Source organism: Anopheles arabiensis, chromosome 3 (genome assembly GCF_016920715.1).
Source record: "Anopheles arabiensis isolate DONGOLA chromosome 3, AaraD3, whole genome shotgun sequence".
Taxonomy (NCBI): domain Eukaryota; kingdom Metazoa; phylum Arthropoda; class Insecta; order Diptera; family Culicidae; genus Anopheles; species Anopheles arabiensis.
The window spans coordinates 91727259-91750020 of NC_053518.1; the positions used below are offsets into that span (position 1 = coordinate 91727259).

General features: G+C 49.9%; 7 protein-coding genes across 7 annotated transcripts; 4 read left to right on the top strand and 3 right to left on the bottom strand.

Moving 5' to 3' along the window:
• The first annotated feature begins 904 nt into the window (after positions 1–904).
• On the top strand, positions 905–19145 carry LOC120901243 (mucin-2-like). The gene is made up of 7 exons (XM_040308944.1): positions 905–1023; positions 1091–2263; positions 6288–6590; positions 9063–9424; positions 11928–13264; positions 14119–14870; positions 16910–19145. Exons 1-7 carry the CDS (start codon positions 1017–1019, stop codon positions 19012–19014), a joined length of 6039 nt encoding a protein of 2012 aa, XP_040164878.1. The 5' UTR covers positions 905–1016; the 3' UTR covers positions 19015–19145.
• Positions 3385–5129, bottom strand: LOC120903513 (adhesive plaque matrix protein-like). Its single transcript, XM_040312994.1, has 2 exons — positions 5089–5129; positions 3385–5025 (listed from the first exon to the last, which is right to left on the bottom strand). The coding sequence occupies exons 1-2, from the start codon at positions 5093–5095 to the stop codon at positions 3497–3499; spliced, it is 1536 nt and encodes a 511-aa protein (XP_040168928.1). The 5' UTR covers positions 5096–5129; the 3' UTR covers positions 3385–3496.
• On the top strand, positions 6130–6820 carry LOC120903518 (peritrophin-1-like). Its single transcript, XM_040312998.1, has 2 exons — positions 6130–6208; positions 6288–6820. Exons 1-2 carry the CDS (start codon positions 6202–6204, stop codon positions 6653–6655), a joined length of 375 nt encoding a protein of 124 aa, XP_040168932.1. The 5' UTR covers positions 6130–6201; the 3' UTR covers positions 6656–6820.
• Positions 8930–9594, top strand: LOC120903517 (peritrophin-1-like). The gene is made up of 2 exons (XM_040312997.1): positions 8930–8985; positions 9063–9594. Exons 1-2 carry the CDS (start codon positions 8979–8981, stop codon positions 9470–9472), a joined length of 417 nt encoding a protein of 138 aa, XP_040168931.1. The 5' UTR covers positions 8930–8978; the 3' UTR covers positions 9473–9594.
• Positions 10512–11562, bottom strand: LOC120903516 (peritrophin-1-like). Its single transcript, XM_040312996.1, has 2 exons — positions 11284–11562; positions 10512–11208 (listed from the first exon to the last, which is right to left on the bottom strand). The coding sequence occupies exons 1-2, from the start codon at positions 11288–11290 to the stop codon at positions 10607–10609; spliced, it is 609 nt and encodes a 202-aa protein (XP_040168930.1). The 5' UTR covers positions 11291–11562; the 3' UTR covers positions 10512–10606.
• Positions 13988–15116, top strand: LOC120903514 (integumentary mucin A.1-like). The gene has a single exon (XM_040312995.1). The coding sequence runs from the start codon at positions 14126–14128 to the stop codon at positions 14963–14965; it is 840 nt and encodes a 279-aa protein (XP_040168929.1). The 5' UTR covers positions 13988–14125; the 3' UTR covers positions 14966–15116.
• A 430-nt stretch (positions 19146–19575) lies between the features above and the next one.
• LOC120901244 lies at positions 19576–20895 on the bottom strand. The gene is made up of 2 exons (XM_040308945.1): positions 20344–20895; positions 19576–20258 (listed from the first exon to the last, which is right to left on the bottom strand). Exons 1-2 carry the CDS (start codon positions 20893–20895, stop codon positions 19632–19634), a joined length of 1179 nt encoding a protein of 392 aa, XP_040164879.1. The 3' UTR covers positions 19576–19631.
• Positions 20896–22762: the final 1867 nt, after the last annotated feature.

The window sequence follows — 22762 nt, forward strand, 5'->3', positions numbered from 1 at the left end:
ACGCAATTCAATGTTGAAAGGTAAAGCTAAAAGTAAAAAGTTGGAAAACTGCAGCTGAAAAGATGAAACAACGAACAGCAGCTAAACAGCACAGCAAGAACAAAAAGACACAGAAACTGATTAAAAACAGTTAAACAATCAAAGCAGCCTTTGGAATGCACTATGGCTACCTTACAGCCGCTCATCATCGCCAGCATTATCGTTGATGGAAAGAGAGGGCTCATGTTTATCATTGAGAATTTCCCACTCCTTGTCCTTGTCCTTGTCCTCTTTCTCGGAGAAGTTTATCTATGCGAAGGAATGTGTCATTATGTTTACCGAACAAACCACCCCCCGCCCCATCGACAAAGATCAAAGCCCGACGAAAAGGATTGCAAAGTCGTCATCACAACAACCCACGGGCATTGGCCCGGTCCGCAGTACTTCCGGTACTTCGAATAGCTTTCATTGTTGATCGATATCGGGCGAGGTGCAACTACGGGGAAACATGCTAACACACTCGTGCCGGATACACCGTTCCCACCATACACACCCTACCCCCTCATGTCCAGCAGAAGGACAGTGGAACAACACTCTTCAGTTAGTCATCAGATCGTATCAAGATGCAGATGCAGATCAAGGTAAATGCCATTTCGATGTTCCCGAGGTGTGTTTGTGTTTATGTTTGGGTGAGTGCTGGACACTGTCCAGCAGCTTACAATCGTTCTGGCAGCTAGTTGTTTTGATTGATAAAAAAAACACTCACACACACACACTGTACCAGCAATCGAGTGAGTCATCGCGGGCCATTGTACATTCCATACATTAACGTGCGAAGGATAACAACGGCATTCGTCCGGTGGGAATAACCATCCTCAACGATGGTCTCGAAGGTGCTATAAATACGAAAGACATTGAACGGTGAGGCACCATTCAGGCACGGTTTACGCTGGTCGGTGATAGGTTGCTTTAATTTTCGATCCACGGAGCACTGTAATCAAACAACGCACACACGGAGGTGGACAGTTTCTTTCACCATGAACGGTAAGTCGAGCAGGCTTAGGCCTGTGTGGCTAGTGTGCCTTCAGTGATTAACCAGCCTTCTGTGCAGTGTTTCAGCCATTGCTGACGATCGCGGTGCTGCTGCTGGTGTGTGGCATTGCGCTGCCTGCCCATGCCGATACGTTCAAGTACGAAGATGGCATTCCGGATGGGCGCTGCCCGCAGTACGACAACCCAATGAGCCCGGTCCATCTCGCCATCCCGACCGATTGTACCAAGTTTCAGAAGTGCTTCAACGGGCGTGCCTTCACGATCAGCTGCCCGCCCGGCCAAGAGTACGGTGTGCAGCTGCAGCGCTGTGACTATCCCATCTTTGCCCGCTGCCAGCAGGGTTATGTGAAGCCACAGCCGGCCGGCTTTAGCTACGATGCGGGACAGGTCGATACACGGTGCCCGCGGTTCGATGATCCAATGAATCCGACTCACCTGGCGCACCCCACGGACTGTAGACGGTTCTTCAAGTGTTTCGATGGCCGCGCATTCGAGCTCGAGTGTCCAATTGGGCAGGAGTGGGGCATTCGGCTGAACCGTTGCGACTATCCGTCCCTTGCACGGTGCTCTCTGGGTCGGCAAGCGGAAAAGCCAGCCACTGAGAGCGACAAGCAGAAAGTTGTGGAGAAAGCCGAAGAACCAGAGCAGACCGACGAAGAGTCATCCGTCGGCTTTGCTAAGCCAGTGAAAGCTGGCTTCAACTACGATTCGGGCGTGAACGATGTGCGCTGTCCCAAGTTTGACGATCCCTACCGGCCGATCCATCTGTCCCATCCGACCGACTGTCGCAAGTTCATGAAATGTTTCGATGGGCGCGCCTACACGATCGACTGTCCGGTGGGGCAAGAGTTTGGAATGCGCATTAACCGCTGCGACTATCCCCAGTTTGCCCAGTGCTCGGTGCAGAAGAAAAGCCGTAAAAGCTTGGGCAAGGCGGCTGCCAGCGATGATTACTACTACGACGATGACTACTATCTGGACGACATTCCGCTCGATTCGGCCGAATGGACGCCGGAGCAGCGCGAGATGATTGAGGGCATTAAGGATGGACGCTGCCCGAAAACTGACGATCCGGCCGAACCAGTCCACTTCATCCATCCGCGGGATTGTGGCAAGTTCTACAAGTGCTACGATGGGCGCGCCTATCTGATCCTGTGCCCGGCCGGGCAGCACTGGAGCGTGCGGTACGATCGGTGCGACTACCCGAAGGTGGCCAAGTGTACGATTCGTGGTAGCTAGGATGGTGGCGGCGGCGTTCCGGATGAAGGGAGGTTAGAAGTAGAGTTAAGGAAGTATTTATTTGTTCGATAGACACACACACACAACACACACACATAGAAACATTCGAGGCGCGTGAGTAGATGCGTTGACAATAAATGGTACATACACAAAAGTGAGCAAATGAAATGGTTTTATCAAAAATTGTTTGTTGAATGAACGTTAGAATGTATTTAAGAGCAACGAACCTTGTCCGTTAAAGATCTATAAAATATAAAGGCCGGGCTACATTGATCGTACTCGCACGCGTAATTTTGATTTTCACTAGCGCATCTGGCGGCGGCTGGTGGAAGCTTTTTTTGGTCGTCGGGGGAAGGGTCGTGCCGGATCTCAAATTTAAGTTGTTTTTTAACCGTTTTTCGATGCGAAAACGGCTGGAATACTTGCACAACATATTTATCTATCAATTACAAAGCTATTTAGCTATAGTATTTTCTGGAGCAGTCCCAAATTGTTTGGCAAAATGCTTCGGTCAGCCGCCGCCAGATGCGCTAGTGAAAATCAAAATTACACCAGAGAGTACGATCAATGTAGCCCGGCCTTAATGACTCTTATCTGAAGTCTGAATACCCAAAAAATAATCGAAAACAGTTTCTACTTAACGGCTGATTCAGTAACTACTCAACAGATGACGCCACTTCAAAGAACTAACAAAGAGCCTACCCCCCCGTTGGTTGCTTGGAAGAGTTGATACCTTTTAGTTGACGCTACACACATGGCAACGTCAAATTTCTTCTTGTTCTTCATATACATGGCACACATCAACCATAGTCGATGATCAAAAGTCCTAAACTCCTTGGTTTAGTTGTCAGTAGAATATCTTAGTCCTTCGAATCGGGGGGTCTCGATCCAAACGGGACTTGAACTCAAGACGGACCCCTGTTGTTAGGTTGTATACCACGACTTGACAACTATACCATGAAACTGGTCCGACAGGACGATCTTAATACTGATACAGTATAATGAGTCCAATCATAGTAACAGGTTCAATTCTTATCATCAGTTTATTTATGCCTTTTGCACCCCCTCCCTTCGATTCTAATAAAAACACAACAGTACTCTTATTATGCTTGTTCGATTTTATTTTAGTAAGCTATCAAAAAGAAAACAAAAACTGTTTGCTCATAACTTTTCCTTTTTTCCACAGAAGCAGAAGCATTCACCATTTATTGTACTCTCACTGTTTCTAAATCGAGCATCTGGCACGTGCCGGATAGTCGCACCGGTTGTTCTTCGCGTCGAACTCCAACCCAGGCGGGCAGCTCATCTCGTACGCGATGCCGTTGAAACACTTCTGGAACTTGACGCAAGTGGTCGCGCTCGGGAAGTGAACCGGCTTGGCCGGATCGTCATCGCGCGGACAGCGCGCATCCATGCGGGTGATCGGTTTCTCGTACTTTACCACCACCTCACTATCGTCATCATCGGCATCCTCGTAGTACGATGGCCGCTGCACCGGTGGTTTCGGTTTCGGTGGCTCGAGCGGTTTGTACTGCATTTCCCACGGTGCCGACGGGACGGTTACGATCGGTTGTTCCGGTTGACGCTCAATCGGACGGCTTGGCCGCGGGGCAACTGGCCTTGCCGGTTGAACGGGCTTGCGATTTGGCTGAGGAGCACGGTCCACGGGGGCAGGACGATTCGGCACTTGCTGTTCACGCGGGTAGGTTGGCTGCACGGCCAGATTGGATTGCGCACGTGCATCCGGCTCGACTTGCATGGAGGCTTGCCGCTCTTGCGTAGGCATTTGGTACGGATACCATTCCTGTGGTTGGTACGGGTAGTAGTCTGGTTTGGGACCCTGTTCCGGCTGTGGTTTGCTCACACGGGTAGGTTCGGATTGAGGCTTACCCGACGGGACGGCAGGTTTTCTATTGACCGGTACTTGCATCTCATACACCGGCTCGGGCATGTATTGGAAAGACTGTTGGCCATAGTATTGGGTTGGATAGTTAGGTTCGCCGTAGGACGGCACTGGTCGGTACAGCTCTGGCCGTGGTGGATATGAGTTGTAAGCTTGCTGGCCCTGGTACGATGGCTCGTATCCCGCTTGTGGATTTCCATAAGTTTGTGGCATTTCTTGCACCTTCGGTGGGTACGGTTCCGGCTGTGCTTCTGGTTTGGGCTGGTACGATTGATGCTCTTCCTGTCCAGCTTGAGGCTGAGCGGCTTCCGGCTTCGGTTCCATCTGCCACGTTTGCTGCCCATTAAACGCAGGATATTCAAACTCAGGCTTTAGTTGGAACTGGTTCCACGCATCCACCACTGTTGGTTCCGACGGTTTGGGCAGTTCGACGTGCTTTTCTTGCTCGGGTAACCACGAAGGTTGGGGCTCACCTGCCACACCTTGTCCGTAGTACATTTCCTGATGTTCGTACGGCCAGTTGGGCTGGAAACTCTCAACCATTGGACGTTCCTCGCGCACCTTCTGCTCAACATTCGACTGTTCCTGAGGCCGCTGAGGCAAACTTTCAAAGCCATCCGAACCCGTTGCGGTGCGTGATGGATAGTAGGGTTCGGGAATCATCCAGGACTGTTCATTTGCCGCTTGTACCGCCTGACCGGTACGCGCTTGCTCCTGGGCAAAGGACACCGACTGGGGTCTGCCCTTGTCCGCCACCCATAGTGGGCGCTCCAGATACGTTGCTTCCAGGATGGTACAGAGACCGAGTATCACCGCTACGGTGACCGGTGTACCTACAGACATAGTGACACCTACGAGAGAAGGAGAATCACACATGCAGTAAACCGTTTGGGAGAATCTCAGCACCTATTTACCTCGCATTGTCGTCGTTTTTGTAATGCGTAGCTAGCGTTCTGTCGCTTTTTTGTTGCTCTCACTGGCAAATCATTTACATTTTATAACCTTTTGCCCGCACACGCGCTCACACGGGTGGCACCGCGGCACACGCTTCAGGTTATCTTATCGAAGCGCGACCCTGTGCATCGTTTTTAGGGTGGAAATTTTGAACCACGCTTCCCGGAATCGTATGGTAATGGACGTTTCAGGTCATGGGTAATGTGAAAGTTCTGTAACCCTCGTTTATCGCAGGACGAATCGAAAAGTGCGTAAAAAGTAGCCGAAACTACCGGTTTGCTACCGGAACTGCTCGACCAAAATTGAGACCTCGATGCTCAAGGTGCTGCACTTTCACCACGATGCAAAGAGGGATAGTGTCAGGTGATCGTCCATCGCAGGTAGGTTGGCCAAGTTCTTACTGGAACTTGCGATCGGAGGACGGTATTGGAGTGAGGATTAAGTATGACAAGAAGTTATGACAGCATCAGGAGGTAAGAGTTAAGCGTATGTCCCTAGATTAAGTGAATATCACGCTATAATTATAACAATATTACATACAACTCTCTCTCTCTCTCTCTCTCTCTCTCTCTCTCTCTCTCTCTCTCTCTCTCTCTTTTTACGATCTCCATCTATGTAGAGTATTTTGAATAAAATGAAAAGAGCAAAACATCAAAATATCAATACAATGTTTCATTTCCTGATGCTCTAATGGCAATCTAATAAACATTAATCAACGCTAGCATCAATTAGCCTGTTATGCAATCTCAAGGCTCGATTGCTCGATGCCCACCTTTACATATGCTTATTTATCGAGCAGCTGCTCCGGCACCGTAGTTCTGTACCGCGAACTTACAAATGTAAGTAATCGAAACCGAGAAATCTTTCCCTTGCGATAAAGAACGAGCCGACAAGATGCGTGGAACAGCGAAATACATTCTAACTAATAAGTTTGCGCGCGGCCAACTTGCGTTATGTAAAGCTCGCTACGCAAAAGATCGTATAAATAGACACCGGGCGTCGCTACTGCTTCACCATTCGAGTGCCACCAGTTTCGATCAACGTTCAGCGGAAGAAGCAAACGAATCATAAAAATGAAAGGTAACATTTAGAGGGCAGAGTTTGGTGTGTTAGAATGGTCTCTTAGGTTCTAACTGGGTCGTTTTCTTTTCCTTCGCAGCCATCATTGCACTGTGCCTCATTGCTTGTGTGTCGGCCCAGTACGACTACAACAGCTACTACCAGGTGGGCATCCCGCAAGACTACAACCAGCAGTACAACCAGCAGTACAACCAGCAGTACAACCCGCAGTACAACAATGGCCAGTACAACAACAACCAAGCCCCGACCAAGGCCATCCCGGATTCGCGCTGCCCCCGTACGGACGATCCGATGCGCCCGGTCCATCTGCCGTACGCCGGCCACTGCGACAAGTTCCTGAAGTGTACCGGCGGTCTGGGCTTCGTCATGGACTGCCCGGCCGGTCTGGAGTTCAGCGCACGCATGAACCGTTGCGACTATCCGGCTGTGGCTCAGTGCCGTGTCTAGATGTGTTCGCCCACCCCGTGCACAGCGATCGAGCGAGAACGACAAAACGACTGTAAAACAAACAGAAAAGCACAAACGAGTAATGAGTTATGGCAACATCGCAAGACTAGCCGGTGGTATTAGCTTACTTGTAATCAATAAAACACCTTCGTAATGCCAATTGAATTCATTGGTTACTGATTATTTGCAACGATATTGATGGTTGAAGTGACAAACTGAGGGTAACAGTGGAGATATTCGTTCGTTCCAGGAGAGGTTAATACTGTGGGAGAAATTAGGCCTTTGCAGGCAGCATTCCGGTGAGAGCTTATAGCATGTTTTGTAAGAAGTGCGTCTTATTTACAAGCTCGTCATGGGTTTTATAATCCCATTTATAAATCCCAGGTTTTAAATTTATAATCGATCGTGACAGAGGATAGCATTGAGGACCGATCGTAAACATAGCTTGGCTGTTGTACAGTACAGTGCAGCATAGTTGGAGGATTTCAGTTCATTCGAGCTTAGAAATTTATGGCTTCATGTGTTATGGACAAGACAACGACTCGACGACAGCAACGACGACATCCGTGTGCCTTCTTTCTAAGTTTAATTTGAATAATTTGAGCACTCGCTTACATCTGCAAGATTGTTCTGGCCTTATGTAGCACATATGGTCCTCCTGATACACCTAGATGCTTATTATTTAATCTTTCGAATCTTTTGAAAATTTGAACACACGAAAAGCTTATCAGTGCCTTTTCTGCATATGTCAATTTGGGGTTCTATTGACGCTCTAGCACTGCTTTCATCTATTCATTACCGAGTAAATTGCATGTAATGGTCCATAACAACTTCATAATATGATTTATTGTCAACTGTTTTTGGCTCGAGGGACGCTATGCCCAATAAAGTCAAATCTTGTGATGCTTCAGGTAATGCTAACTACCTTAATGTTTGGACAAGAGACCTAGTCTTCACAGGGTCTAGCAAGTTTCCCATCCACCTGCCAGTGCCTTTTTTTTGTCTACATTATTATCCCAGACATTCTGAGCATCCTCCCAGGTTAAAGCAAACTAACCCCGAAGGCACCCCCCCCCCCCCGGTAGTCATGATAAAGAAAGATTTCGCTTGAAGAAAACTAACTAAACCTGTCCCAAAAGTTCCCTATTACCCACATTTTGTATGTATTCTAAATACCTCCTTGTTCTTCATGGGGATTAAAAACGATGCGATCATGCCAGTTTCATCGAATAGTCGTCATCTCGAACAACATACCCGACTGGGTCAAGTCCCCCATACGCACGACTAACTATCCTGCTATGAGTACACTAAAAATTCACAGATAGCCAAGGACATTCATGGTTAGCGCAGGTCTAAAGCGTGACTAAGGTTGTATTGCTGAAGAAGAAGAAATAGATCATGCCTATATTGTCCAGGTTTTTGTCATCTTTTTCTTCTTCATTAGCTCAACAACCGTTGATGGTCAAAGTCTGCCAGTACCACTAGTGGGGTTTGGCTTTCAATTGTTAATTGATTACCCAAAGCAGGATAGTCAGTCCTACGTATGGGGGCACTATCCATTCAGAGCTTGAACCCACTCATGACAAACATATTGTTAAATCGTGCTATTCGACGAATGCACCGCGAGACCGGCAATGTCATGTCATTCTTTGTTAATGTTTAAGGAGACTTTAGGTACGATTCGCCTCTAATCTAGGATTATCTAAATTACCTTACAACTATCGAACTAAATCCGGTACAATATACCATAAGTATAGAATTTTCATAGAGGATAACGGATTGGCAGACGAAGGCACGAGACCGTGAGTGATTTCGGACACTCCTGAGACAGGATAAGATAGCAGAGAGGTTGTAGCGCCGGATAAGTAATAGAATCTTTCATTGACTTCTGCAACTATGAATAAATGAACGAAATCCATTTTTAGTCTGAAATAGACCAATTCCGGCTGGGCATTATTTGGGCAACACCCGGAACTTTGTAAAGAGGATGGTATGCGTACAACCAGTAAACAACGAACAAGATGTTCGGAAAGTACCGCGTAATGGTTCGTACGCTTTTGTTGCGTTTTCGTAGAACCGCGCGATAACAACGTACCCGAGAAGATACGATGTCATCGATAGCGGCGTAAAAAGCGTAGAGTCGATCCTCCCCCCCACGATGCTGCGGTGGTACCAATTAGTGGAAGCAAACGTATCAATTAGGCAAATTACTTTCAAAGTTTTGTATAAAAGCATCGGGCCGGCCAAGGAGAAGGTATCATTTGGTAGCAAGTCATTTCCAAAGCTGTCCCAAGCGCATCCCTTCAACCAATCAACAGCAACAATGCAGGGTAAGTCAAAGACACCTGCAGGGTGGATCAAATAGTTTAAGCTTACCGTTCACACGTGTTCTCGCACTCTCTTGCAGCTTTCATCGTTCTCGCTGTCATCGTGGCTGGCGTCGCGGCCGCCCCCCAGTACCCGGAAATGTCGTACAACGCGTACAACATGCCGCAGGAGCCCCGCTTCGAGGCGTACAACATGCAGCCACAGTACGACACCCAGTACCAGTACCAGCCCCAGTACCAGGCCCAGCCCCAGAGCGAGCAGCTGACCGCCGACGGTTACAAGATCGTGCCCGGCATCGTTGATGCCCGCTGCCCCCGTGCCGACGACCCGATGAAGCCGGTCCATCTGCCAGTGAACGGAAACTGTGGCAAGTTCATGAAGTGCTTCGGTGGCCGCGCCTACGAGATGGACTGCCCGGCCGGGCTCGAGTTCGGCTCGAAGGTGAACCGTTGCGACTATCCCGCCCTGGCCCAGTGCTCGCGCTTCTAACTCCCTGCTAACTAGCGGACAGCACACAATTGTGTGCAAAGTCCCTAGCGCGTGGCTGTAGATGCTACCACCGGAAGCATCCGGACATTGGTTGAATAAAGTATCTGGTTTTTGCTCTGAAATCTTTTGCTGGATTTTGTTTTCTTAACTTGGTTTAAATCGGTGCAAGCTTCAATGGCGAAAGACGCGCTCCAATGAATGATCATACAGATTAGAAAAAAGCCATCAATTTTATTTGGTCTTTACATCGTCGATGTACCCAAGCAATCGAAAGAAGAAGATAGAGAAGTAGAAAAAGACAAGAATGTTGATAAGTACTACCACATGTCCACGCGGTATTGGTGGTCCCGTGGTACAGTCGTCAACTCGAAATAGGCCCGTTATGGGTTCAAGCCTAGAATGAACCGTCCCCCGTAGCAAGGGCTTGTCTATACAGCTGCATGGTGCTGAATAAGTCTCGAAAGCCTATATAGGCTCAAATGTCCGCGAAGGACATAATGCAAAATAGAAGAAGAAGACACCGAAGATTCCCATAGACACCCAAGACGCCCAATTACTAAAATTATAATCTATTAGCTAACTACTAGAGTCGATCTCGTGGTACAGTCGTCAACTCGTACGACGTAACAACATGCCCGTCATGGGTTCAAGCTCCATATGGACCGTGCCGCCGCCCTACGTAGGACTGACTATCCTGCTATGGGGGGTAATCCATAAGTTACTGAAAGCCAACCCCACAAGTGGTACAGGCAGGCCTTGACCGACAACGGCCGTTGATCCAAAGAAGAAAAAAGAAGAAGAAGAAGCTAACCTACTCAACCAACGTCATTACTACACTTCTTAGTACTTCTAGAGTTTATGTCAATGCTGATAGTTACCTATTTTCGTGTAGACATTGTACATATCGAAACCATGCGCTACATGATTAATCCCCTTATTCCTCTTATTAATGGCCATGCTGTTATCTATAAATTGCTGTATGCATTCAAAACCTTTATCTTCAGCTCGTTCCGGCAATAATACATCGAATTTTCCCACCTTTAGTCTGCACAACACTTGCCACACAGCAAGTGATCTTTATTCACAGATAATACTGACCTATCCACGAGACGATTGGCACAAAGGTAACAAACCTCACAGCCGGCTGCACCGGGCCAATGCCGGGTACTCGCAACGGCCATTCTTCGCATCGAACTCCAACCCAGCCGGACAGTCCATCTCGTAAGCACGGCCGCCGAAGCACTTCATGAACTTGCCACAGTTGCCGGTGCGCGGCAGATGGATCGGTTTCATCGGATCGTCCGTCCGGGGGCAGCGCGCATCAACGACACTGACGGCCGGTTTGTACTGTGGCACTGGCTGAGGCGGCGAGTCAACGCGCGGTTCCTCCTGCTGATCGTTCCACGATGGGCGGTTTAAGGCGAGCTGCTCCAGCGGCATCTCGAACCCATAGTTGGCCTGCTTCATCGGTATACGTCCCTCAGTCGAGCAGCGCACGAGATAATCGTAATCACAGCTGCTCTGTTCCACATCGTACTCTAACCCGTCCGGGCAGCGCATCTCGTAAGCCATGCCGGACGAGCAGACCAGAAAACGGTTGCAATCGGTTGGATGTGTCAGGTGGACCGTACGTTCCGGATCGTCCACACGGGGACAGCGTGGGTCACGGGTGGCCAAAACCTTCGCCTCCAGCACGGTGGCCAGCGCCAGTGGGACCAGAATTGTTACAAACATACCTGCAGGAAAGGGAAGAGCTTTCCGGTTAAACACCACACTCATCACTCACCTAACGCTTTTAGTCAGGACTTTACCTCGCATTTTGGTTGTGTTGCAGTTCGCACTGTGTTCAAACTAAAATGGAATGCAATCACAGCAGGTAGAATGGAAGCTTTATATAGCGACGGCGCTGAAGGTTACGTTCTAGCGCGTTTGCCAAAGTACTACATGCCATTCTTAATCGTTTGACGTTCTTTCGCAGTGCGTTGTTTGTTAAAGTTAAAACTGGTGTACCAATTAACGATACATTACATGCTTGCGGTTGTTCCTTTTTGTTGTATGATGCGGCTGCGGGTGCTACCAAACAGTACCGTTGTTTTCTTTATGGACCACTGACTAAGGCCCACTGTCTCGGGTGAGAGCTATTCAGGGTGCCTGTGGCGAATGACGCCCTATCTTATCGCCTCTTCCTGTCGTCTAAAGTACACAATCGTCGAACTCGAAAACATCGATCGCAAATAAGAAAATCGAATTCGCTCAATAACCAGGCCATACTCGTGACGGTGATAGCGGCAGGCTGAATGCACCCGTAAGCCACGAACCCTCCCCCAAAACGAGATTGAGGATCTGTTCCAGCAATATCCTCCCATAAACTTACTATATCAGTAGCTTAGCAGATTAGATAGTGTAGTCTGCAAGCTTCCAACCATGCAGCCGGCAGTCAAACACACCCGAACAGTTCTGTTCCGGGTCGCGTGTTGTTCGGTTAGAATCGCTCTCCACGACTTCTGGTACGATGTCGGTACGTCTAAAGATTATCGCCTTGCTTCTGGTTGGCATGCTCGATTGCCTCGCCGGCCAAACGGTAGTTTGCGATGGTGTTGCGAACCAAGCTTTTCCTCACGAAAGCGACTGCACCCAGTACTACATCTGCTCGAATGGCAACAAGTATCTGCTGTCGTGCTTTAACGGAGAACACTTTTCACCAGTAACGTTGCGCTGCGAGTCACCGGAAGTGGCACAATGTGATCCTAACTTTACCACGTTGCAACCCAATCCAACCGGCCCAACCGGTCCAACAGTGCCAACCACACCGACCCTAACGTCACCCACCAGTTTGACGGTTGTGCCTACGCTAAGTACCACAACTGATTGGACAGGACCATCGCTACCCACCGTTCCGGAAGTTACTGTTACTGAGTCCACGACCGAGCAGGAAACGACAACCAGCACGATATCAATCGAGCCTACCATTACCGTTCCCACGGTTGGAACAGCCGCACCACCAACGGTACCAACTGCAGCGCCTACTACTGCCACTCCTCCCATCACCACGACGGAAGAGGCTACTCCTACTCCGGAAACACCTGATCCAGAACCACCTACTCCCACTCCGGAACCGCCTACTCCTACTCCGGAAACACCTGATCCGGAAACGCCTGATCCGGAAACACCTACTCCTACTCCGGAAACACCTGATCCGGAAACGCCTGATCCAGAGACGCCTACTCCTACTCCTGAAACTCCTGATCCGGAAACGCCTACTCCTACTACGGAATCACCTACTCCTACTCCAGAAACGCCTGATCCGGAAACACCTACTCCTACTCCGGAAACACCTGATCCGGAAACGCCTGATCCAGAGACGCCTACTCCTACTCCTGAAACTCCTGATCCGGAAACGCCTACTCCTACTCCGGAATCACCTACTCCTACTCCAGAAACGCCTGATCCGGAAACGCCTACTCCTACTCCGGAACCACCTACTCCTACTCCAGAAACACCTACTCCGGAACCACCTACTCCTGATCCAGAAACGCCTGATCCGGAAACGCCTACTCCTGCTCCGGAAACACCTACTCCGCAGCCACCTACTCCAGAAACACCTACTCCGGAACCACCTACTTCTGATCCAGAAACGCCTGATCCGGAAACGCCTACACCTGCTCCGGAAACACCTGCTCCGGAACCACCTACTCCCGCTCCGGAACCACCTACTCCAGAAACGCCAACTGCTGCTCCGATAACGCCTGAACCGGAAACGCCTTCTCCTGAATCGCAAGACCCTAATGAACAGTAGCATGATCCAGATATATTTATGATTTTGTAAAACCGGTCAAAGTTTGGTAGTTTGAACAAATACAACAAATATAACAGTGCGAATAGGTATACAAAAAACGCCTGCTAGGTATGCAATGCGTTGAAATGGATTACTTAGATACATTCTTTCATTTATAACATTTATTCCGTTGTTATCTAATATACATAAACATGATCCTTTGTTCGTTCGAATTCTCAAATCGTATTAGAAGATGGTGGCAAAATCCAGTATGATTCATCCGGTAGAGTTTACCGGTAGTGGCATGGGATGCGAAGCAAGTGCCACGACACGCCAACGTAGCAGATAGCAGGTGTACATTGCATACCTTCAGGCGCCATTGCTTGCATTCATTATTACAAATCATTGATCGCAATCCCAAAAATGTGCGAGTTGTATCTACAGAATTGATCGCGTAACGGCTAAAAATAATGATTATTATGGCGCTGCTCGAAGATAATTTCCCCGCTCTAGATTACATCACACTGAAGTCTGAGAAAATATACGTATTATCATAGCTTACACCCTTCTTGAACAGCACGGTCGAGCTGCAGGTTCATGATGGACGCCTCAGTATCGCGGTAGACGTGCCTTTAATCTGCACATCTGACGCGCACTGTTGCTGTCGGAAAACACTTTCGGCAACGATATATATGGGCGTATATCTTATCGCCAGAAACAGTGGATTACGCAGACGGAAGCCAGCATAGCGTTCGATTGGGCGGTTAAAAGGCTATAAAAGATGAGCTACCATTGCCACGGCTTCCAGTTATTCGGTTTACGTTGATCGTGCGCGATTTGCCACAAACGGTGCTCTGTCCTTCTGTTAAAGTCTGTGTATGAGTGCGTGTGTAGTTACAAAAATGTGGAAGTGTGTCATTGTGGCATTCCTAGCAACGCTCGCGTTTGTGAGCGCACAGGAACCAGATCCCCGGTGCCCGCTGGTGGATAATCCGCCCTTTCATCTGCCGCACGAAACCGATTGTGGCCTGTTCTACACCTGCTCCTATGGCAAAAAATACCTGAAATCGTGCCCCGTGAACCAACACTTCGGATTCCAACTGCAACGCTGCGACCATCCTTACTACGCGCAGTGTACCCTTGGATCGGGAACAACGGCTATCCCCACTATCCCGACCACAGTATCGACGGCGTCTCCAACTACTGCTCCAACGCTACCGACTACCACAACACCACCTACCACCGTATCTACTACTACGTCTGCCACTACCACTACGACAACTGCATTCACTACTACTACTACTACTGCAGCGGCCACTACTGTACCGACGGCCCCAACACCCGGACCTACGGGAGTACCAACTACCGCACCAACTACCGCACCAACTACCGCACCTACGACAGCACCCATCGACACCACTACTACAACGGCAGCCACTACCACCGTATCGCCCACGACCGTGGAAGTTCCCACCGCTCCAACATATACCTCCACCGCTACCATACCGACTGCCCCGAGCCCAATTCCGACGGCCCCAACACCTAGTACAACCGTGGTCGGTAGCACGACCGTCGCGGGCAGCACGACCGCCGATGCGACAGTACCTACCGTACCGACGGCCGGTCCGTCAGTACCTACCGTCCCCACGGCGGCCCCAGCACCCGTTGCGATGCATCCCCGCGTTCGAGCTCTGCGCACTAGCCATGGAATGGCGTAAGCAAATGCGCAAGTTTTCAGCCGCCATGTTCGCTGCTGCGCCAGACGTTTCACCGACGTCTGCCTACGTAGCCCAATCCATACCCAAACTGTATATCGCTTAAGCTTACACCCATAAAGCAATAAAACCATATTTATAATCTCCGTTAAAACCCGTGCGTCTTCGTGCGCCTGTGAGTCGTGGCGATTATTTAAAGGTGCCAATCAATTCCGTGCCCGTGTGGCGCAGCTCTTATCAGCTAGTCGAGGCTTAGTGTAATGGCCCAATACGAAGGCACCCTTCCTAGCAATAAATCCAACAATAACCACGTCTGGGTGAGAAACTGATCGCGTTAAATCTCTACTTTGTGTAGACTTTTGTTGTTTTTTTGGCAGACGATCCAAACTCTTTATCGGTGAAAGTGTGTGGAATGGAAGTTTGGGTTTGGCTCCAATTTTTAAATACCGTTTTCATGGAACATTACCAACTTTTATGACAAAAATAAGCTATTTCAGTTTGTTTTGATCAAGGTTTTTGACCGATTGCGATCAAACCAGTCTAGACATAAGACACCAGTATCGTACAGGGAAATGCCGGAAGTTGCTTTACCGTCTATCGGATTCAATACGCGTATTTCGTTTATGGCCCAAAGGAAGATTTATTACCCTTGCCTGATTTCGTTCCGTATCGCATACGATTGAGCAAAACAGTCAAGAAAACATCACCCAACTAGAAGGTTGTACCGAATTAGCTCCCATAACGGCAAACGTATCATGGCAAAGCTGGCTATCTTCGCTCTGTGTACACTTATTCTCCTTCTGCTGGCGTTTACTGGTTGTGTCGGACAAGAGGAAACCACCACCTTCAAGCCGGGCGATCTACCCTTCGTGGAGGTACTGTACAGGCGTATCCTGCGGCTTCGATGCCCAGAGGGTCAGCGATGGTACAACCGGCTGAAACAGTGCATCTTCGTCCCGACGGCACCTACAGCGGCACCTACCGTGTTCGTCAGTCTGTCTTAGCGTGAGGTGTACCCAACCAAATCTGGCGGGAAATAGAAGCACACTTTAAAAATAAACGTAACACCAGAAGCGTGTGTTATCACGTTTTTTTCTCTGTTTGTTTGTTTTGTTGCCTTTGTCACGGTTCACATGTATGAGAGAAGCCGCCTGATTACTGGTTAGCAGACGGTGGACACACTGTTACCGATCTTATCGATCCTCTCCGCCGGAATGTGGTAAGGTTGCGGCGAGCAAACGAGGAAGATAACGCTCTGTAACACTATCGGTGACCGACTGGCCAGTACTGCAAGGGCGACAGATCCTGCAGAAGCATACGTCATACAAAGGTAGAGTGTTTTGGAGCTGTTTTATTTGCTGTTTCGCGTCGCTTCCAGTGGTTGGCAAAGTGGTAGAAAGCTGTGGGTATAAGACATTTGTTACCACAAAATCAGGTGAAAAGAAAAAGACTCATTCCTTCCAGTCCCAACACACATTCCAATTGAGAATCGATCCCATCCTGCCTTGTAAAAGCCAGTGCGGCTTTCGAATAAACCAACAGGCAGCTGCTTTATACTTTGGTAATCTGTCAATAATAATCATCCGTTCTCTTCCATAATCTTACGTACCTTAAATCACCTTAATTATTTTGTAACGCTATTAACTGTTTCTTAATTTTCGTGAATTTAAAAAAATTCCTTTTTCCTCAACTCCTCAACCAAATAATAGCAGCACTTCACACATCCATCGATCAATCGACCAGCGAACCCTGCAGTGTGCGATTCGCCTATTTTGCAAAACGATGATGCCCCCAACACCTACTCCTCCTCTCGATGTACATGATATCCCGCACCGCAGGCGAACCAATCAACGGAAGTGGATTGCCGCGTTTCTGCTTCCTGTACATGGTCAACCAACAATGCGAGATGTGTTGTAGAACCATGCTCGTCAACTTGTCATCTGTCAGCGTGTGCACATGTAACGGACTACCGGGCGCGGGCCACGGCTACAAAAGCCTGCCACCGACAACAGGGCGCTACTAGTACTGGCCAGCGGATCGAGCCGGAGCCAATCAGCTTCACCATGGTCTGCCCACGATGGGTTGTGCGTGTGACGACGTGTTTGGTCGTGGTTGCGGCCTGCCTACTTCCAGCCCCCAGTGCCGCTCTCAGTGATCCCTGCTCGCAGAGTACTACGCTAGCGCATCCGACCGACTGTCGCAAGTATCTGGAGTGTGTGGACGACAAGCTCGTGCTGCTGACCTGTGGCGTTCAGTATTACAATGCATCCATCGGTGGGTGTACGAACGATCTACCAGCGAATAGCTGCCGCCAGCGCAAGGAGGACTCGATTGTCTCGCTCGACGAAACGTACCTCGGACGTGCCATCGTCGATCCGTGCGCATCGTCCAAGCCAGGCCTCAAGCTGCCGCACCCGGAAAACTGTGGCCTGTTTTACCAATGCACTCAGTCCGGCGCGGCCCTGTTCGCTTGTCCGGCCAATCTACTGTTCCACGTGAAAATGAGGGTTTGTGTTTGGCCGCAACAGGTGGAGTGTGCCCCGGGCGCTGATTTACCGACCGGAACAACCGCCGGGCCGAACACCACGCCAGGACTGGACAATGATGGCAACATTGTTCTACCCGATGAGATCTGTGAGCCGGGCTGCTTTCTCGATCTGCGGTGCCCGGTAGACTGTGATCCGATCCTGCCACCGAAAGCCTTCCCCCATCCGAGCCGTTGCGATGCGTACTTTACGTGCAACACGTTCGGCTACTCCTGCATCACCGAGTGTCCCGTGGGCATGTGGTTTAGTAACGTTTTCCAGCGCTGTGTAACGCCCAACCTGTCCGACTGCACGCCGGTCGTGCCGCCCATCTGTAAGGTGCCCGACTGTCGCCCGAACCCGGACTGTCCGGTGCCGGATACGGTACCTCCGACGAAGTTGCCTCACCCAGAACGGGACGATTGGTACTACATTTGTCGCGATGGAACGTCCTGCCAGATGGCCTGCCCGCCCGGGCTAGTGTGGAGCCCCATCTTCGAAGAGTGCACCTTTGATCCGGACGATACGGAAACTCCAACGCCCGAGCCAACGACCACTACGATCGCTCCCGCTACGACCACTACTACGGCGGCTCCTGTTACTACGACAACTACTACGGCGGCTCCTGTTACTACGACAACTACCACGGTGGCTCCTGTTACTACGACAACTACCACGGTGGCTCCAGTTACTACCACCACTACAACGGCAGCTCCTGTCACCACGACGACCACCACAGTGGCTCCTGTAACTACCACCACTACCACGGCGGCGCCAATCACCACCACGACCACGCAAATCACCACCACCCCGGAGGTGGATTGTCCGACCTGTCCGCCCTCGAACTGCTACCCGGACAACCGGTGCCCGAAGTGCGAAAAGTGTGACCCAACCTTCTTCCCGCACGACGACTGCGACAAGTTCTACAAGTGCAACTTTGGCCTCATCTGCGAGATGCGATGCCCGCCCGGGCTGCACTTTAACGCGCGCGAAAACGTGTGTGACTGGCCGTCCCAGGCCGGATGCGAGTATCCACCCATCATCGAGGATCCGCCGGAGAACGCCGCCTGCCATCCGAACCCGCTCTGTCCGCCCGGCAACGGGGTGGAAACGTTCCTGCCCCATCCGGACAACTGCACACTGTTCTACAAGTGTAGCTGGGGCAACGCCTGCCTGAAGGAGTGCCCGGACGGGCTGCACTGGAGCAAGGCGAAGCAGCGCTGCGAATGGCCCAATGTGGCCGGCTGCGACCCGAACATACTGCCAGACGATCCGAACTGTCCAACCTGCCCGTGCATACCGTGCCGGTCGAAGCGGAACGCTTGCCAACCGTCCGAGCGCTGCCCGCCGGCCGGCAAACGCAGCTTCTCGCTGAGCTTCAGCCACGAGCTGCACTGCAACCAGTTCTACGAGTGCCTGTCCGGCCAGGCCTGCATCCTCGAGTGCCCGAAGGGTCTCGAGTACAGTGGCGGTGAGGCACGCTGTGATGTACCGAGCAAAGCTCAATGTAGCCGTTGGTGGAAATGAGGGAAGGTGAAGTTTTAAAGGGAAGAAGCTGGAAATCTGATCCCCAGTTGTGGCTACCACTTTACTTAGAATATTATGCTAATCTGAATATCGCAAAATAAAGGATTAAAATCAATAAAGCTAAAGTTACTACTCGTTAGTCAATCCTCTATTTGAAATTAGTGCGTTCAACGCCTAAAGGTAGGCAATATTGTGGTGAATTTGTGCGTGAGCGACATCTAACAGATATTTTCAGTACCAATGCACAACATCCCGTCGTGAGTAACTTCTCTCCGCTCCATTGCAGTGATAAATGGATTAATGGAATGGACACACATCACAAGAGACTACGACATTTATAGTTGCCTGAATCACAATCCAATCGGTTATCCCAAGTCCAACGCCTAAATGTATGCAATTCAACCTCTAACCTTTCTGACATTCCTCAGGGACCTTTGAAGATTTAAAAATATCGAACACCATTTTCAAAGAAAATAAATATTTCGTGTGTAAAGGAACATGTTGGTTGCGATAAAGTGCAGTCTACTCGTTCCTTTGAAAGTCTACTCAAACCACACGCTCTGCATTGAAGATCCTGGTGATGGTGTTTATTTTTCTATTATTCAAAAGGCAAACACTTACAGCGTACAACCAGCCACGGACGCAAAGTCGCACCAATTGTTCTTCGCATTCCAGTGCTGTCCGGCCGGGCACACCTTCTCGATAGCGACGCGCCCAACACACACCAGATACTTCCTGCAGTCGGAGTCGTGCGGTAGCTGAGCCGTCAGACCCATGTTGCTGCGTGCCAGACAGCGCGGATGATTGTCGATGATGCGGAAGTTGTACTCCACAATCGGCTGCACTGGTTCGGGTATCTCCGGTTCAGGCACAAAAAGCACCGGCTGATGCTCATGCTGCACCATTTCCATCACCAGGGCAGGGGCGTGCTCGTTCACAGGTACTACCGGAACGGAGTAGGATTCTTCAGCAAGCTCCATAGTCTCCTCGTCCTCCTGTTGTGCTTTCTCTTCCTCCAGCAGACTCATATCGACGCCGTGTATGTCCAGCACTAACCGCCCGTCAACGCGTGGCGTCGCGCAGTAGGACGCATCGGCAAACTCACAACGCTGCTGTTGGTGATCGTACAGTAAACCCTTGGGGCAGCGTTGCACGATCGCATCATTGTTGCCCATACACACCACGTACAGACCGCAGTCGTTGGCGATGGGGTAAATCTTACCCATCGGCTTATCCCAGCAAACCTATCCACACGAAGGGGAAAAGAAAAAAAAACACAGCAATGTAATCAGTAACGCTCTTCGACTAATCACTTCTTCGCTCGCTTACACTCTGCGGTGGAAGCTGCTCGATTTCAGCTTGTTCTTCCACGGATTCTTCAATGACTGGAGGTGACGTCACGATCGGTAGCCAGTTTGGTAGCGATGGTTTTGTTTCAGCCCCGTTCGAATTGCCTTCCACTATCGGTGGCACAACCGGCAGCGGATCACTGGGGATGACGGGCAGTGGCTGTGGCTGTGGTACCGGCAACGGAAGAGGTCGTGGCTCTACCGGGGCAACCGGTAGCGAGGGCTCCTGTGGCACGGGTCGTGGTGGTTGAGGCTCGGGAACAACGGGCACCGTCTCGTCAAGCTCACCGTGCGTACAGGCCGCCATATCGAATGAGCAGGCGTGCGCTTCATCACTAAAGTACAGCCCCGGGGGACACGAAAGCACCTGCCCATTGCCGCCCATATCACAGATGACAAACTTGCGACAGTCCTGCAGATGCGGCAGGACCTGCGCCTCCGAACCGAGACTGTATCGCGTACATCGTGGATCAACGCTCACGCCGCTCACTGCCAGCACTGGCAGCAGTAGTGTAAGTACGTTCCTCAACATTCTGCAAACTGAATGTGGTAGGTAGCGCTATTGCTGCATTTTATAGAACCCACTGCTGCTAGAACTGGGGACCGGAATGGACCACGGCCGTACTCGTAATTTTCTCCTCCTCTCAGGTGGCTATCAGTGCAGCGATGCTTGCTCGCGCTGCATCTTACTGCCTTTTCTGGCACATCTTATCAGGCGTTATCCTTGTTTTTGCACAACCCGCCGGACCGAAGAGTCTGCTTTTTTTGTGGACGACGAAAACATCTCGACCCTGCCTGCCAGACATTGGACGCCAATTAGTCGACCCGGTTGTTGGACATTAATAAGTCACTCCCGCCATGGGTGGAACATTTGTTTTGCAAGATAATGTCGGAATGCGTAATTAAGATAGTATCGCGTTCCATCAGATGTTACGTTTGATTGGTGCGGTGGTACAGATCATACAGGTCCTACAGTATGCAATTGTTGAGTTGTCATCAGGTAGATGACTTGATTTTCAACCGATGGTACTGTCTCAATAAACATTCTTCAACTTTAGCGCATTCTTCCTTGTTCCTAGGTTCAACTCTGTATGAGTTGTAGGGTCGTAAGCCTATTAACCAGGCCGGTCTGGTGGTACAGTCGTCAACTCGTACGACGTAACAACATGCCCGTCATGGGTTCAAACCCCGAATAGACCGTGCCCCCATACGTAGGACTGACTTATCCTGCTATGGTAACAATAAGTCAAAGAAAGCCAAGCTCACTTCACTAGTGGGTACAGGCAGGCCTTGATCGACAGCGGATGTTGTGCCAAAGAAGAAGAAGCCTATTAACCAGGTTCTTCTCACGGTAGGCACTTCTTATCAAAATTGGGATTTCTATGGCGTCGAAAACGAGTGCTTAGCGCATATCTTCAGGAACTCGGATGTGTGGCATGGTTGCTACGATGGAGTTGGAGAGAATACATATTGATGGACATTAAGCAAAATTTATCAATACCTAAATAAACATCAGAAAATATCGTTTCTCTTCACCTCTTCTGTCCATAGATCCTCCTTTAAATCAACATTACGTTCATAAACTGAACTGCAATTTACATTGTGGTTATACACTAATATACTTCGAGAAACGTTGGGACGCATTACCATCCATGAATTCCAGATAACTAACAGATAGCGTCATTGCTATCAACAAGAATTCTTTCCTATGTTTCTCATCATTCATTCAAACTTCGAACGGAACGAAGAATGACCCCTGTCTTGCCAACCGGTCATCTAGTGCCGCACAATTTAGACATCATCTCGAACCTGCAAGAGGAACCTCTCCGATATAGGAAGCAATGTGGTAAAACGTTGACGTCATGTACACGTACAGCGCGTAATGATCAATACATAACACCTTCGGCCACAGGGTCTAACGAAACACAGCGACAATGTTACACAGCGACCGTGCGTCGTCGTCGTCGTCGTCTTCAGGGCGCTAGACGGGCCACCACCATGCTGCCCCGTAACGATGTTCACCGATAAAAGGCGAACCTTGTCGGTGCCGTGAACATGAACTAGAACTTTCAAAAACCGGTGACAAGTGATAATAATTAAGATAAAGCAACCAATTTGGGGACTGACGATTTGGGTGCGGGTGCGACACGGGGAGGTCGCTATTTTCCTCCGTACGGACGCATCGATGGCGGGAAGCCGCGGACGAAGTCGGGTTCCATTACCAGGGTCACGACGGTTACCCGACAACGGCCGACAAATTCTAAGAGCTTATGCCACAACCTCCGCTAGTTCAATGTTACGTTCTATTAAGCTTTTAAGTACACCTTCGCTACTTCCGGACGTGTCGTGGCCTGTCTCCCTTTCCATCAGCTTCCATCCTAAATGCGTCACACCACCAT